This window comes from Chiloscyllium punctatum, chromosome 42, assembly GCF_047496795.1.
Source record: "Chiloscyllium punctatum isolate Juve2018m chromosome 42, sChiPun1.3, whole genome shotgun sequence".
In the NCBI taxonomy this organism is placed as follows: Eukaryota; Metazoa; Chordata; class Chondrichthyes; order Orectolobiformes; family Hemiscylliidae; genus Chiloscyllium; species Chiloscyllium punctatum.
In genome coordinates this window covers 12,409,288-12,422,473 of record NC_092780.1, presented here as the reverse complement: position 1 = coordinate 12,422,473, position 13,186 = coordinate 12,409,288, and the positions used below count along the sequence as shown (strand labels likewise).

General features: G+C 44.3%; 1 protein-coding gene across 2 annotated transcripts in view; it reads right to left on the bottom strand.

The window, feature by feature from the left end:
• The window catches only part of rapgefl1 (Rap guanine nucleotide exchange factor (GEF)-like 1), a 111,080-nt gene that overhangs the window by 32,440 nt on the left and 65,454 nt on the right, over positions 1-13,186 (bottom strand). For both annotated transcript variants that reach the window (XM_072561410.1, XM_072561409.1), the window contains exons 5-8: positions 11,055-11,152; positions 9,269-9,305; positions 4,106-4,184; positions 2,519-2,692 (exon numbers count right to left, since the gene is read on the bottom strand). In XM_072561410.1, the coding sequence (XP_072417511.1) occupies positions 2,519-2,692; positions 4,106-4,184; positions 9,269-9,305; positions 11,055-11,152 (388 nt within the window). The remainder of the gene's footprint in view (positions 1-2,518; positions 2,693-4,105; positions 4,185-9,268; positions 9,306-11,054; positions 11,153-13,186) is intronic.

The following is a 13,186-nucleotide window of genomic DNA, read 5'->3' as shown; positions in this document are numbered from 1 at the left end:
GGTGTTGTCCAGTTGTACTCTCACCACGGAATCAGAAGGTTGTGGGATGCAAGATCCCTTCTGCAGTCCTGAGCCCACAACCTAAATTGTCGCTCCAGTCTATTGTACCAAGAGGGTGTTGCACTTACTGGAGGGGTTGTCCTTCATAGGAAATGTTAAATGGAGGCCCTTTCAGGCATGAGGATGAGCACTTTACCAAGACCTTCCCCACACTTCCACTACTTGCCTTTAAACAACCGCAAAACCACAAACAGATCATGGTTCGTAGCAAGCTGCCCGGCTCTCAGGACAACTCCATACAACCCTGTCACGGTAGGCACTGCGAGATGTGTCAGAATGTGGACATAGATACCACCATTACATGTGGGAACACCTCCCAACTTGTACATGGCAGGTACTCATGTGACTCAGCCAATGTTGTCTATCTTACACGTTGCAGGCATGGATGCCCTGAGGCATGATACATTGGGGAAACCGAGCAAAGGCTACGACAACGGATGAATGGGCACTGCACAACAATTAACAGACAGGAATGTTCCCTCCCAGCTGGGGAACACTTCAGAGTTCCAGGACATTCGATCTCGGACCTACGGGACCATCCTCCAAGGCGGACTTCGGGAGAAGCAGCAGCGAAAAGTGGCCAAGCAGAGGCTGAGAGCTAAGTTCTGTACCCATAGGGAGGGCTTCAACCAGGACCTTGGGTTCATGTCACATTACAGGTGACCACCATTGCACTATACATATACACACACACGCACACTGACACAGACACTCCTACACACACACACACAGGCACTGCTATACACGTATACACACAGACACACATATACACAGACACCTACACCCTTACAGACACACACACTCCCATACTCTCACATGCACCCCCTCACAGACTTAAGACACTCTACACACATACACATACACTATCATGCTCACAACCCCCAACCCAGACAGACACACACACACACACAACACACACACACACACAGACAAAGACCCACATGCACACATATATTTTGTGGGGTGAATTTGTACTTTCAGGGTTACATTGTACTTTGCTCAAAAACTGCACGAATTCATGTAAAACTCCGTTATCTCACTTTTTAGATTAGAATCAATCTAAACATCACGGCATAGTCAGAGAACACAGGGGGCTAACACCTTCAACATACTGGATTAGTGGTGCTGGTAGAGCACAGCAGTTCAGGCAGCATCCAACGAGCAGCGAAATCAACGTCGGGCAAAAGCCCTTCATTGTCTAGCTATCACCATTGTTAACAGCTAACCTGAGAATGCAACTTTTTAAAAGGAGGTTTTGTGATTTACACATGAAAGTAGTGAAACTATCATGGTATTCAAACAGATGAAAGACTTAACAGACAATCAATTTTCCAATGTATAATTTCAGTTACATCACACTGTAAATTTTTGCTATAAATTCTGTGTGTTAGGATTGAGCCCTCCACTACCACCTGATGAAGGAGCGACACTCCGAAAGCTAGTGTGCTTCCAATTAAACATGTTGGACTATAACCAAATCATACACTTTATTGGTTGTAAAGTGCTTTGGGACAAGCTAAAATGATGAAAAGCACTAAACAAATGCAAACTTTCCTTTCTCTACTACTCCTTTTCAACCTGGTGATGAACTTCACTACCAGCCTTGGCCCACAGTCAAGGGACTCTGTAAATTATCCTGAGACTTAATGATGACAGGTTGACTCATTCGTAATGGATACTTCAACAGTCAACAACATGTTGTAGTTCAAAGAGTTTCGTGCAGAGTTCTCTCGCAGGTGTGATGAGATAGAGTTTGACTCTCAGACACCCTTTAAAGATTTTGGTTTGCAGAAAGCACTCTAAGCAGGTTCAGAAACTAGAGGAAATGGCATAATAATGTGAAAGTTACACCTGCCCTGGGTAACCCAGAATACATGACTGCTCACCAAATGCAGACAGTGAGTTACACCAACATTACTGAGTACCAGTTACATAAGTCAAACATGCAAAGAGCAAGGGTTTAGGCTAAATGCACAACAAGGTATTATTGAGAAAAGAAGCATTTTGTCATAACTTGTCATCACTTGTCATCTTCCTCTCATCAGGACAATATGCAAGAATAGAGCTGAAAATGTGTTGCTGGAAAAGCACAGCAGGTCAGGCAGCATCCAAGGAGCAGCAGAATCGACGTTTCGGGCGTGAGCCCTTCTTCAGGAATGCCCGAAACATCAATTCTCCTGCTCCTTGGATGCTGCCTGACCTGCTGCGCTTTTCCAGCAACACATTTTCAGCTCTGATCTCCAGCATCCGCAGTCCTCACTTTCTCCTCCAATATGCAAGAATACAAATGTAAAGGGGAACAACATTTTTTATTGTATGAGAAGAGAGTCTTAATCCATTTTTTGTGCTGACTGAATGTCCCGATGAGGGCAACACACACAGCCTTGATGAGTTTATCCGTTTTCAAGCAACACTCATGGTTCATATGTCCAAATGATTATTTGTAACAAGAGCATACCCCCAGATGATCTTAAAGCGACCAGCAACAAATTCTTATGCACTGGTTCCTTGGACTCTTCTTCAGAATGTTGAAGTTTTTCAGCTACAGCCAGCACAATCTCCTGCACCGACGCTGACAGTCGGCTCTTGATGGTGACATAGGAGTGATCACTCGCGTAGACACGACAGAAAACTGATGGCAGAGGGGGAAAAGAAATGAAGAGATATATTAGGGTAACTCAAGTAGAGGTGAGCATCAGAACGAACACAAGAACCAGTAACAACAGAAACAGAAACAACATGCAATTATTTCTACAAAGTGTTTAGCTTTCAGAGTCTACCTACATTTAGAATCATAGAATTCTTACAGTGTGAAAGCAGGCCATTTGACCCATTGAGTTCACACTGACCCTCGAAAAAGCATCCCATTCAGACCCACCCCCTATCGCATAACTTTGCATTTCACAAGGATAATCCATCCAGCCTGTACATCCCTAGCAAATTGAAGTAACCTGGAAATCTTTGGACTGTGGGAGGAAACTGATGCACCTGCAAGAAACCCATACATATATGGGGAGAATGTGCAAACTCCACACAGATAGTCGCCCAAGGGTGGAATCAGACCTGGGTCCCTGGTGCTAAGATGCAGCAGTGCTAACCACTGAGCCACTGTGCCAGTCAGTCTGCACTGTACCTGGCTAAATACAACTGTTTGGTTGTTATAACTGAGGACCTCCAAGCAGTGAAGGGCTCAGTCTTTACTCAGTAGGTCTTGTGGAGCAGTAGGTAGTGTCCCGGAGGACCCAAAGCTCTGGGTCTCACTTGTTGGCCATGGAAAGTGCATTGGGTGAACCAGTTGGTTGGCAGTGTGTAAATCATCCCCAATCCACCTAAAGAAGAGCAGAACGCAATGGAAAACCCTTGCAGTACTTTATCCAATAGAGTGGACCTATCCATCAGGAATAAGGACTGGAGAAGTTAAAACATTGAACGCATTAAAGTACTGAGACATATTGTTGCAGTTTGATCCTCCGTGGGTAATTTTAATCAACCTCTTCAGAAATGTTAGTACAAATTCTGACCTAGATGGGACTTGAGGCCAGGTCTCCTGGCTCAAAGATACAGACACTACATTGTACCATTTGCTCCTACATGCATGGACTCAGGTAAATCCTATTGCATGAATATAATAATATACATTAACTCTGTTTCTCAAAATAACTTTTTACATCTAGAATTGTATCATTGGTTTTCTGGATAAACAATTACACTTTTGCTTTGACTGAATGGAGTCACATGTTTGGAATGCTATGTCAAACTTATACCCCCTCTAATGTTGAATCATCAGCTGCCTTTGAATGTGAATATACCGGAGTACCGGCATCAACATTCCTGACTCAGCAAGTGAATCATTCCTTCTCTGTCACAGATCAGTACAAACCTATTCAACATGTTTCTTCCACCCCTATAATATGGGCTGCTTCCGTTGCAATGGAAGCATTTTACCTGTCTGACATGGGTTTAGTTTACTTTAGTAAGAGAGTTCGCCTGGTTCAGCTCAACAGGGCCCCTCATACAGTAATAATGGGAAGCTACTGAAACTTACTCTCATCTGTACCACGGAGAGGCTCCCTCTGCTGCAGGCAGATGTCAGTACGACTGAAGTGACGGAACAAAGGCTTAACCTGTCAGAGGGCAGAGAATGTTAGACAGCAAATACTTTCCCATCTCCTAAATATCAAGGAGTAGAATTTCTATCCATTATGATTCACATATCATTGAGTATCTCATCAGGAAAAGGCCAAGGTTTCTTTGCAGAGCACAGCAATTCAAACCGGAAAGGTCGCTTGGCACATCAAGCTTTCTTTCTCTTTCCCGCATTGTTTATCTCAGGTCAGCTCCCATTCACATTCTAAGAGCAAACTGTAATGCTTTTCTTTAGAATGGAGTTGCAACAGATAAAAATGCCTATCAATAGGCCACACAATCTGCTACTACTTTTCCTTCCTCTTCAGATTCTACCTGGGGACCTGGTTTTAATTGCTGCACGTATTGCACACTTTATGCTGTCTCCTCTGTGCAGCAGGTTCAGGTGGTATTCAAGTTCAAAAGCATCACCTCGGATAACACTTTAGCGCAGTGGGAAAGGAATGCTGCACTGTCTGATGTTCCACCTTTCCAGGGAGACGGTAAAGGAAGACCATCTGCTTGTTTGAATTGGGAGATGAAAGATCCCACAGCTTTAACTGAACAAGAATAGGAAAGAGCTCCCAGTGCCTATCTGTATTTTCTCCTGTCCTTGTTTTGAGGAGATGTGCCATGGATCTCCACTGGATTGAAACATGCTTCCAGGCAAAATACTGCAACAGTTTATCACTGCCTTCTGTAGAATGGCTGACCAGGAACCTGTTTCAATCTCCATCATGTGTACTGGAAGGATTGACTGGCTGACAATCAGCCTCTCAGAGGAGGTGATGGCCTAGTGGTATTATCGCTGGACTGTTAATCCAGAGACCTAGCTAATGTTCTGAGGGCCCAGGTTCGAATCTCACCATGACAGATGGTAGAATTTGAATTTTACCTGGGGTTAACAGTCGTTGCCAATTGTAGGAAAACCCATCTAGTTCAGTAATATCCTTTAGGGAAGACCACATCTTTGTGTGGTCTGGCCTACACGCGATTCCAGACCCACAACAATGTGGTTGACTCATAACTGCCCACTGGGCAATTAGGGATGGGTAATGTGCCACAGGATTGTAAACAAACTGAAGTTACCACATGGTAACAGATACTCATCCCAACCAGTCCATGCCTGGGATTATCCACCTCATGATTGTGTTGACCTGTTCCCAAATGTCTTTGTCCCTCCTTCTTTTAGCCATCTACTTAATCAAACTTTGATAACTGATAAAGTTTCAGAGTTTGTAGCTGGGGAAGAAACAAAGTTCCACAGTTTAATGTCTTTATACGTAGAAACTACTTCTTGCTCTCTTCTAAATCCGCTAATTTTAATCTTATACCTACATTCTCCTTAATCTATCACTTAGTTAACTCTCCCTCTAGCTTATCTATCCATGCTTCAGGCTCACTGCCTTTATTCCTGATGAAGGGCTTTTGCCCGAAACGTCGATTTTGCTGCTCGTTGGATGTTGCCTGAACTGCTGTGCTCTTCCAGCACCACTAATCCAGTATTTGGTTTTCAGCATCTGCAGTCATTGTTTTTATCTCACCAAAATAGCTTGACCACTCATTCCTTTGAGTGGAATCGAGCTGTGCAAAAGGTGACTGCGTTTTTTTTTGTTGACAAAATGACGCGACTACACATCAAAGCAGCTTGTTGACAGCTAATGAGAAACTTCACGTGGCTGTAATAGCAAGTTTTTTCATCATGTGGTCAAAGAGTTGAAGGGCTGAAGAGGTCATGGTAAGACTTCTCACTGCTACAGTGCTGTGTCCTCTTCAGCCCTCCAGCTCTTTGACCACATTTGATTTAGATTAGATTAGATTCTCTATAGTGTGCAAACAGGCCCTTTGGCCCAACAAGTCCACACCCCCCCCCCTCCAAAGAGAAACCCACCCAACCCATTCCCCTACCCTATATTTACCACTGACTAACACACCTAACACTGTGGGCAATTTAGCATGGCCAATTCACCTGACCTGTACATCTTTGGATTGTGGGAGGAAACCGGAGCACCCAGAGGAAACCCACACAGACAAGGGGAGAATATGCAAACTTCACACAGATAGGTGGGAATCGAACCCAGGACCCTGGTGCTGTGAGGCAGCAGTGCTAACCACTGAGCCACCGTGCACTTGCTCTAACAACCATGTGAAATTTCTCACTGCCACTGCGCCATGACCTTTTCAGCCCTCCAGCTGTTCACTGTGAGGCAAATGTTAGACATCCTAATGATGATGTGAACGTCTTGAATGTGAGCTTCCTTGACTTACTACAAGTCTTCGGTTTCGGACCCACTAAATGCATGAAGTCAACTAAGTTCTTTGGGTATCAAAAAATGACAATTTATTGCATGGAAAGAGACTGTTAATTTTTACCAGTTCATGTTGATGTTCATTCTCCACACTGGCAGGGCCTCTAATCCCAGATAAAACATATGTCTTTGTTCCTGCTTCCTTCAAACACTTCTCTAACCTTTTTTTAAATATTGACATAGTCTTTGCTTCAATCATTAACTCCAGCAATGCACTGTCTAGCCCCACACCCAATGTGTTTAAAAAAACAAGTGTCTCCTCAACTTTGACTTGGGTGTCCAACATTTAGTAGCATCAATATTCTTAACTACTCACTCAAAAATGTTTTAAGTTTTAATGGAGCGCCAATGTCATGAATATAGGCATGCAGGAGGCTGGAAGAACGCAGGAAGCCAGGCAGCATCAGGAGGTGCAGAAGTCGATGTTTCAGGTGTAACCTTCTTCAGGACTGGGGGTGGATGTGGGGGTTGCTGCCGATAAAGGGGGAGGCTGGGGCAGGGTGGTGACATGGAGACAGGTGAAGACAGGTAGAGGGTACGACCTGGTTGGTCAATGGGAGGAATGAACCAGGTAGGTGGCAGAGAGCATTGGAAGGGAAGGGAAGAGGCTGGAACGGGGGTCAGGGATGGGGAGGGAGGTTATTTGAAATTGGAGAACTAACCACGAATATAGGCATAGCACTTATGTTCTCTGAGTCTAAGAGGGGTGTAGGAAGGACTAAATAAACAGAGAATTATGGTGCACAAAGGCCAGTCAAGTATAATTCTTCTGATCTTTGATTCTTAATTAGCAATAGATGTTAAATTGTACTTTGATTAAACGATTATTATTTCTTATACCTTCTACATCTAATAATCTATTTGCTTCTTACCCTCACTGTCGGGTTCAATTTTGATGCCCAAGTTGATCAGAAGCTTCTAACCAATTCAGTAAATTTGTTTATATTCTGTCATATCAAACCATGCTGTTAAATAAATTAAATTTGTATCATAGTGGACCGATAAAAAAATCATGGGGTGGGTTGGAGAGTAGGCGTGGATGAGGAGGTTCAGTGTTGGCAAGTAAAATGCTTTTCACCTTGGACACTCTCTGCTCAGGCAGGGTTCAGGTTCAGAACCTCAGCTCAATCTCAGAGAAGCTCCCACTGAGACAGGCAAGCTGTCTTCATGGGCTCTCTGAATGAGGTTGCCGAATTCAGTGCTGATTTGTGCCATACTTTTGGCTGCAAGCCTACTAGGTTCACTCGACCTATTATAAAGTTCAGCATCCAGTCTCTCCAGACTTGACTGCACCATAAAAACCTATGGTTGCACTACTATTCAGTCCCCTTTACAACCACCCACCCATTAGTTAATACTTCATCCGTATCGGTTAGGACAGAACGAGGTTATTGTTTAAAACGCAGATATTTTGTCTAAGATTTTCATCTTTCGCTTTGCAAGACAAATGCTAGGATGCCAAAATTTAAACAACCAGAATAATTTACACCCCTGGTGAAAAGAGTGCTGATTGGTCCATTGAGCTCTTGGAATGTTACAGCACAGAAAGAGTCCATTCAGCCCATTCTATCTGCACTGGTTGACGAAACTAATTACTGCTTCTAATGCCATTGTGCAGCTCCTGGTCCACAGCCATGCAGCTTACAATGTTTCTGACACAGAATTAAGTTCCTTCTAAATGATTTGGGGGTTTTCACCTTAACCATCAAATTGGCCATGAGTTCCAGGCACCCATCACCCTCAGGATGTAAATAAAAGTTTGTCCTGATCTTCTAATCCTTTGACCTTAAATCTGTGCCTCCTGGTGACCTCTTAACTAGAGGAAACAGGCTTTCCAGTTAACTGTCAATTCTCTCTCTTTCTCTCTTGATATTGTTTCTTGTAATCTCCCCAACACTGGGGTCAGACTGGCCGGCCTATGGTTATTTCAACTATCCCTCTCATCTTTTCTGAACAGTGATGTAATGTGTGTGGTCCTCCAATCCTCCTGGCCCTACCATGCAACTGGTTAGGATTGGAAAGTCATCCTCACAGCATCCACATTTCCTGGGAATGGGCCTGGGATACAATGTATAGAATCATAGAATTCCCTACAGTGTGGAAAGTAGGTCATTTGGCCCATTGTGACCCTCAGAAGAGCAGCCCACCCAGACCCATCTCCACCCTATCTCAGTAACCCTGCATTTCCCATGGCCAATCCATCTAATCTGCACATCCCTGGACACTTTGGGCAATTTAGCATGGCCAATCCATCTAACCTGCACATCTAGACTGCGGGAGGAAACTGGAGCACCTGGAGGAAACCCACGCAGACACAGGAAGAACATGCAAAGTCCACACAGAAGGTCGCCTGAGGCTGGAACTGAACATGGGTCCCTGGTGCTATGAAACAGCAGGACTAACCACCAATCCACCATGCCGCCCGGGTGATTTATCCACCTTCAAGGAGGTCCTTTCTCAACTCTGAGGGCTGAGCATAACCCTGGAGAAAGCAATGGAGAAATACTGGCTTTCCAAGCTTCTGGTGAACGCAACAAAGACACAAGGCTGGAACATATTCCTTTTGTTTGCAGAGGAAGAGTTTCAGCTTAAGAAAGGCAATGCCTTGGCTCATCAGGGTCAACATGACAATGCAATCAGGACCACTCTGTTGGATAAATGGCTGACGAGTGCAAGACAAAAACCTTAGGCAACATGCCTCTGTTTCCAGCAATATTAATCCTTAACCGTTGAAAAGCTTATCCAGAATATAAGAGCTAAGCAGAGGCTTTTACCTGTTTCTTTCTCAAGTGGCTGCATTCTTCAGGTGGCCTGCATGCAAGGTAAATAAATAATGTTAATAGCAAGCCTGTGTCACACTGTGAGTCAGCATTCCAACACCAGATACAGCGTTTAGGCATTTAGGTGAACACCCACAGGGTGTTGACAAGTAACAGAGTGTTAATATGCTTTATCATTTAAATGGATATCTCAGAGTAATTCCATGGATGCCAAAGGGTGGTTTATTTGCTCCACAGGCAGAGTCAGAAACTTTACTGACACCAAAACGTGTTATAAAACATCACTCAAACAAGCTAGGATATTCAACTAGGAAAAAAAATCAATAAAAACATCTGTTGCAGCACTCGCATAGTTTGCTTAGCTTCACCGAACCATACTGTCTTTCCCTTGGAAGGTAGGATGGAGTCTCTGAGAGTGTGTCAGTAAGGCTCTGACCTCTGATTGAATCTCCTGTTTCTAACCTTCATCGTCATATTGCCACTGGACATGTTTGCCTGCACAACACACCCTCTGGCTACAGAAATCAAACAAGCCTCTTTCTTAAAGCGTTAGATGGCTCTCGACTCTCAGCCAAGCAGTCTAATCTTGCCCCTCGCCAATATTTTTTCCTTCTCACCAAAAGAGAAATGCGCAACGACAATTTCAAAAGCCTACAGATGCAGAACTTTTTCACATAACCCAATCCAGAGAACCCGAGTTTAATTCTTAACAAAGGAGTCTGGAATTTTATGTTTGGTTTAAACAAAGGGAGAGTCTGGAGGTAAAAGTATCAACAAAAGGTTTCGGACAATCCATCAACTCTTTCTGCATGAAGCCAGATGGTGGATAGTCCAGCATATTACGATATGTAGGTCATCATAACCAAACCAGATTTTATTTTCACTTTGCATGAGTGAATAATATATCAATCCTTTGACAAACCAACAGCCACTACCATCTGGAAGGACAAGGGCAGCAGATAAATGGGAACATCATTCCCTGCAGGTTCCCCTCCAAGCCACTCACCATCCTGACTTAGAAACATATTGCCGTTCTTTCAGTGCCATCCTGGAATCCCTTCTCAGCAGCTGAAAGCAAATGGTTCTGTAATGGTTCAGGAAGGAAGGCCACCACCACTTGCTCAAAGACGCTGAAGGGGAGATGACAAATACTGGAACGGCCTCCTGCCTATCTCAAGAATAAGTGGCCCTACCGGCCCCTTCTTTCCTTCATCTTTGAGTTCTGAGGACTTCAGTCTCCCCTAAAAGAGTTCAAGCTGAGGGTTGGCCAATTTAGCATAGACCAGGGATTAAACTTGAAGTCAGCACTTGCCCTTAATTTAAGTTCTATCCATGATGTGGAGGTGCCAGTGTCGGACTGGGTGGACAAGAAGTCACACCACACCAGGTTATAGTCCATCAGGTTTATTTGAAATCACAAGCTTTCGGAACAGCGCTGTTGGAATATAATCTGGTGTGGTGTGACGTCTGACTAAATTCTATCTGACACCGACAGTCAGTTCTGCTCTCATACAATCCCGTGTTATGAGAAAATTGTGTAAAGCAGCACCATTTAAACCAATGGGGCCAGAATCACATTATAACCAATACACCCTTTAAAGCTTCGTGCTTCAGAAACAGTGCCCCAGTTCATCAATGGGGTTACAGTGAATACGCATTAACGAAATGCGCGTTATAGCAGAATGGCCTGTATCTGTCACCACTCTGAGTTTCTGACTGTTATGGCTCTCCTCTGCCATGTTGGATACAGCTTGCATTTACACACAGCCTCTCCCCTGACCTGTATTCCACTGTATCCACGATGTGCTTAAGCCTCGTCAGTTCTTCGTTCAGATTAGGATAGAGGTGCAGGTCCTTTCTGGCGATAGCATTCAGGTCCTATTTGACATGAATAAAAATATGTATATTTAAACTGCTGACTTAGCAAAACTGTGGAAGTACAGCAATAACTATCTTAGAAAAATACGATAGGTGCAGATTTGCCAGTTCAGCAATAAGTTGTGTACTCAGCATGCCTGCAGCCATTTCTTTAGAGTACTATCACCAACAGTGATCACACAAAAGGCAATGATGGGATATAAAGAGTCATAGATTCCCTACAGCGTGGAAGCAGGCCATTCAGCCCACCGAGTCCACACTGATCCTCTGAAGAGCAGCCTCACCCAGAACCACCTCCTCAACCCTGTCCCTGTAACCCTGTGTTTCCCATGGCTAACCCACCTAGCCAGCACAGCCCTGCAAAACTCTGGGAAATTCAGCATGGACAATCCACCTAGCCTGCACATTTTCGAACTGTTGGAGGAAACCCACGCAGAAACAGGAATTAAGGACCAACAGTCGCTTGAGGCTGGAATCGAATCCAGGACCCTGGTGCTGAGAGGCAGCAGTGCTAACCACTGAGCCACCCTGCCACCCTTAATTAAATGGAACGGATGAGGCAAATCCAAAATTTTAGTTTGAGCTCAGGATAGTAGAACAAAAAAGTGCATTATCTTATGAAGTTTACAGTTCAAAATAAAGCCATTCAGGCCATTTTGGGTCTCTGCTATCTCCGGGGCTGCAGGAAGCTCAGAGTAGACTTTTTGCTTAGAGCCACTGACAAATAAATTTAATACAGATCTTTAAAAAAAGAAAGCTGTATTCAAAGACAACCAATATCTGGAAGGAGAAAGTGAGGCCTTCAAATGTTGGAGATCAGAATCGAGAGTGTGGTGCTGGAAAAGCACAGCTGGTCAGGTAGCATCCGAGGAGCAGGAGAGTCAATGTTTCGGGCATAAGCCCTTCACCAGGGATGAAGCTTATTCCTGACCTGCTGTGCTTTTCCAGCACCACATTCTCAACAATATCTGGAAGGATCTACTCGGCTAAGTAGGGGATGGGAAGTGTTGGAAGTAATTGGGAGAGGTGAAAGATGGGAGAACAGATCCTCCAGGCGCTTTCTCTGCCCTCTTCCCTGCAAGTGTGAGTTCTGACAGTCAATGCGGAAAGACAGCTGCTTATTCTGTCAGGCTGAACTCTCAGCCAGCCCTGGGTACATGGTTAAAAGTACTTGCTCATATAGGCTGCCCTGCATGTGCGTCACTGGGGAGTGGTGAGGGAAGAGGCCAGCAATCCAAACTTACCTTCCTGATTTCCCAATAGCTCTGCATGTGCTGTGGTTTACTCAGAATCAGGAAACAACACAGAGCAAGCAGCCTCCATCTGAGGCAGGTTTGCACAATATAAATTGGCTACCAATTTCCAAAGACAATTATGATAGCACATGGATTTGTACATTTATGTCAAGAGGCAATCTTTGAGGCTCCCTGTGGCTTTGTGAGTGCTCTGCAAGCCCTGAAGCTGCAGGCAGCAACATTGTGTGGAATGAGAGTTCAACAACTTGTGTTTGAATCATCTCAGAATATCACTGCAATCCATATTAGTCACGACTCTGTTGGTAAAATGCTTGCCTCTGAATTCAAAGATTGAGGGTTCAAGTCCCCCTTAAGAGCACAAGTCAAAGGCTGACCCTCTGTGGTGTAATAATGAAAAAGGGCTGCACTGTCAGAGATGCTAGATTTTATGGATTTGATGAACTGGCATCCTTAGTGCTCTATGAATGTTTGCAACAGATCCCATGGCACTAATTTGAAGAAGTGCAAGGGAGTTCTTTCTGGGATCTTGGCTAATAACCAACTCTCTGGGTAGAAAGTGTGGACTGCAGATGCTGAAGATCAGAATCAAAGAATGTGATGCTGGAAAAGCACAGCAGGTCAGATAGCATCCGAGGACAGGAGAATCGATTTTTCAAGTGTAAGCCCTTCATCAGGAATGCAGCTCATTCCTGATGAAGGGCTTATGCTTGAAAAATCAATTCTCCTGCTCCTCGAACGCTGCCTGACCTCTGTGCTTTTCTAGCACAACACCTCTTTG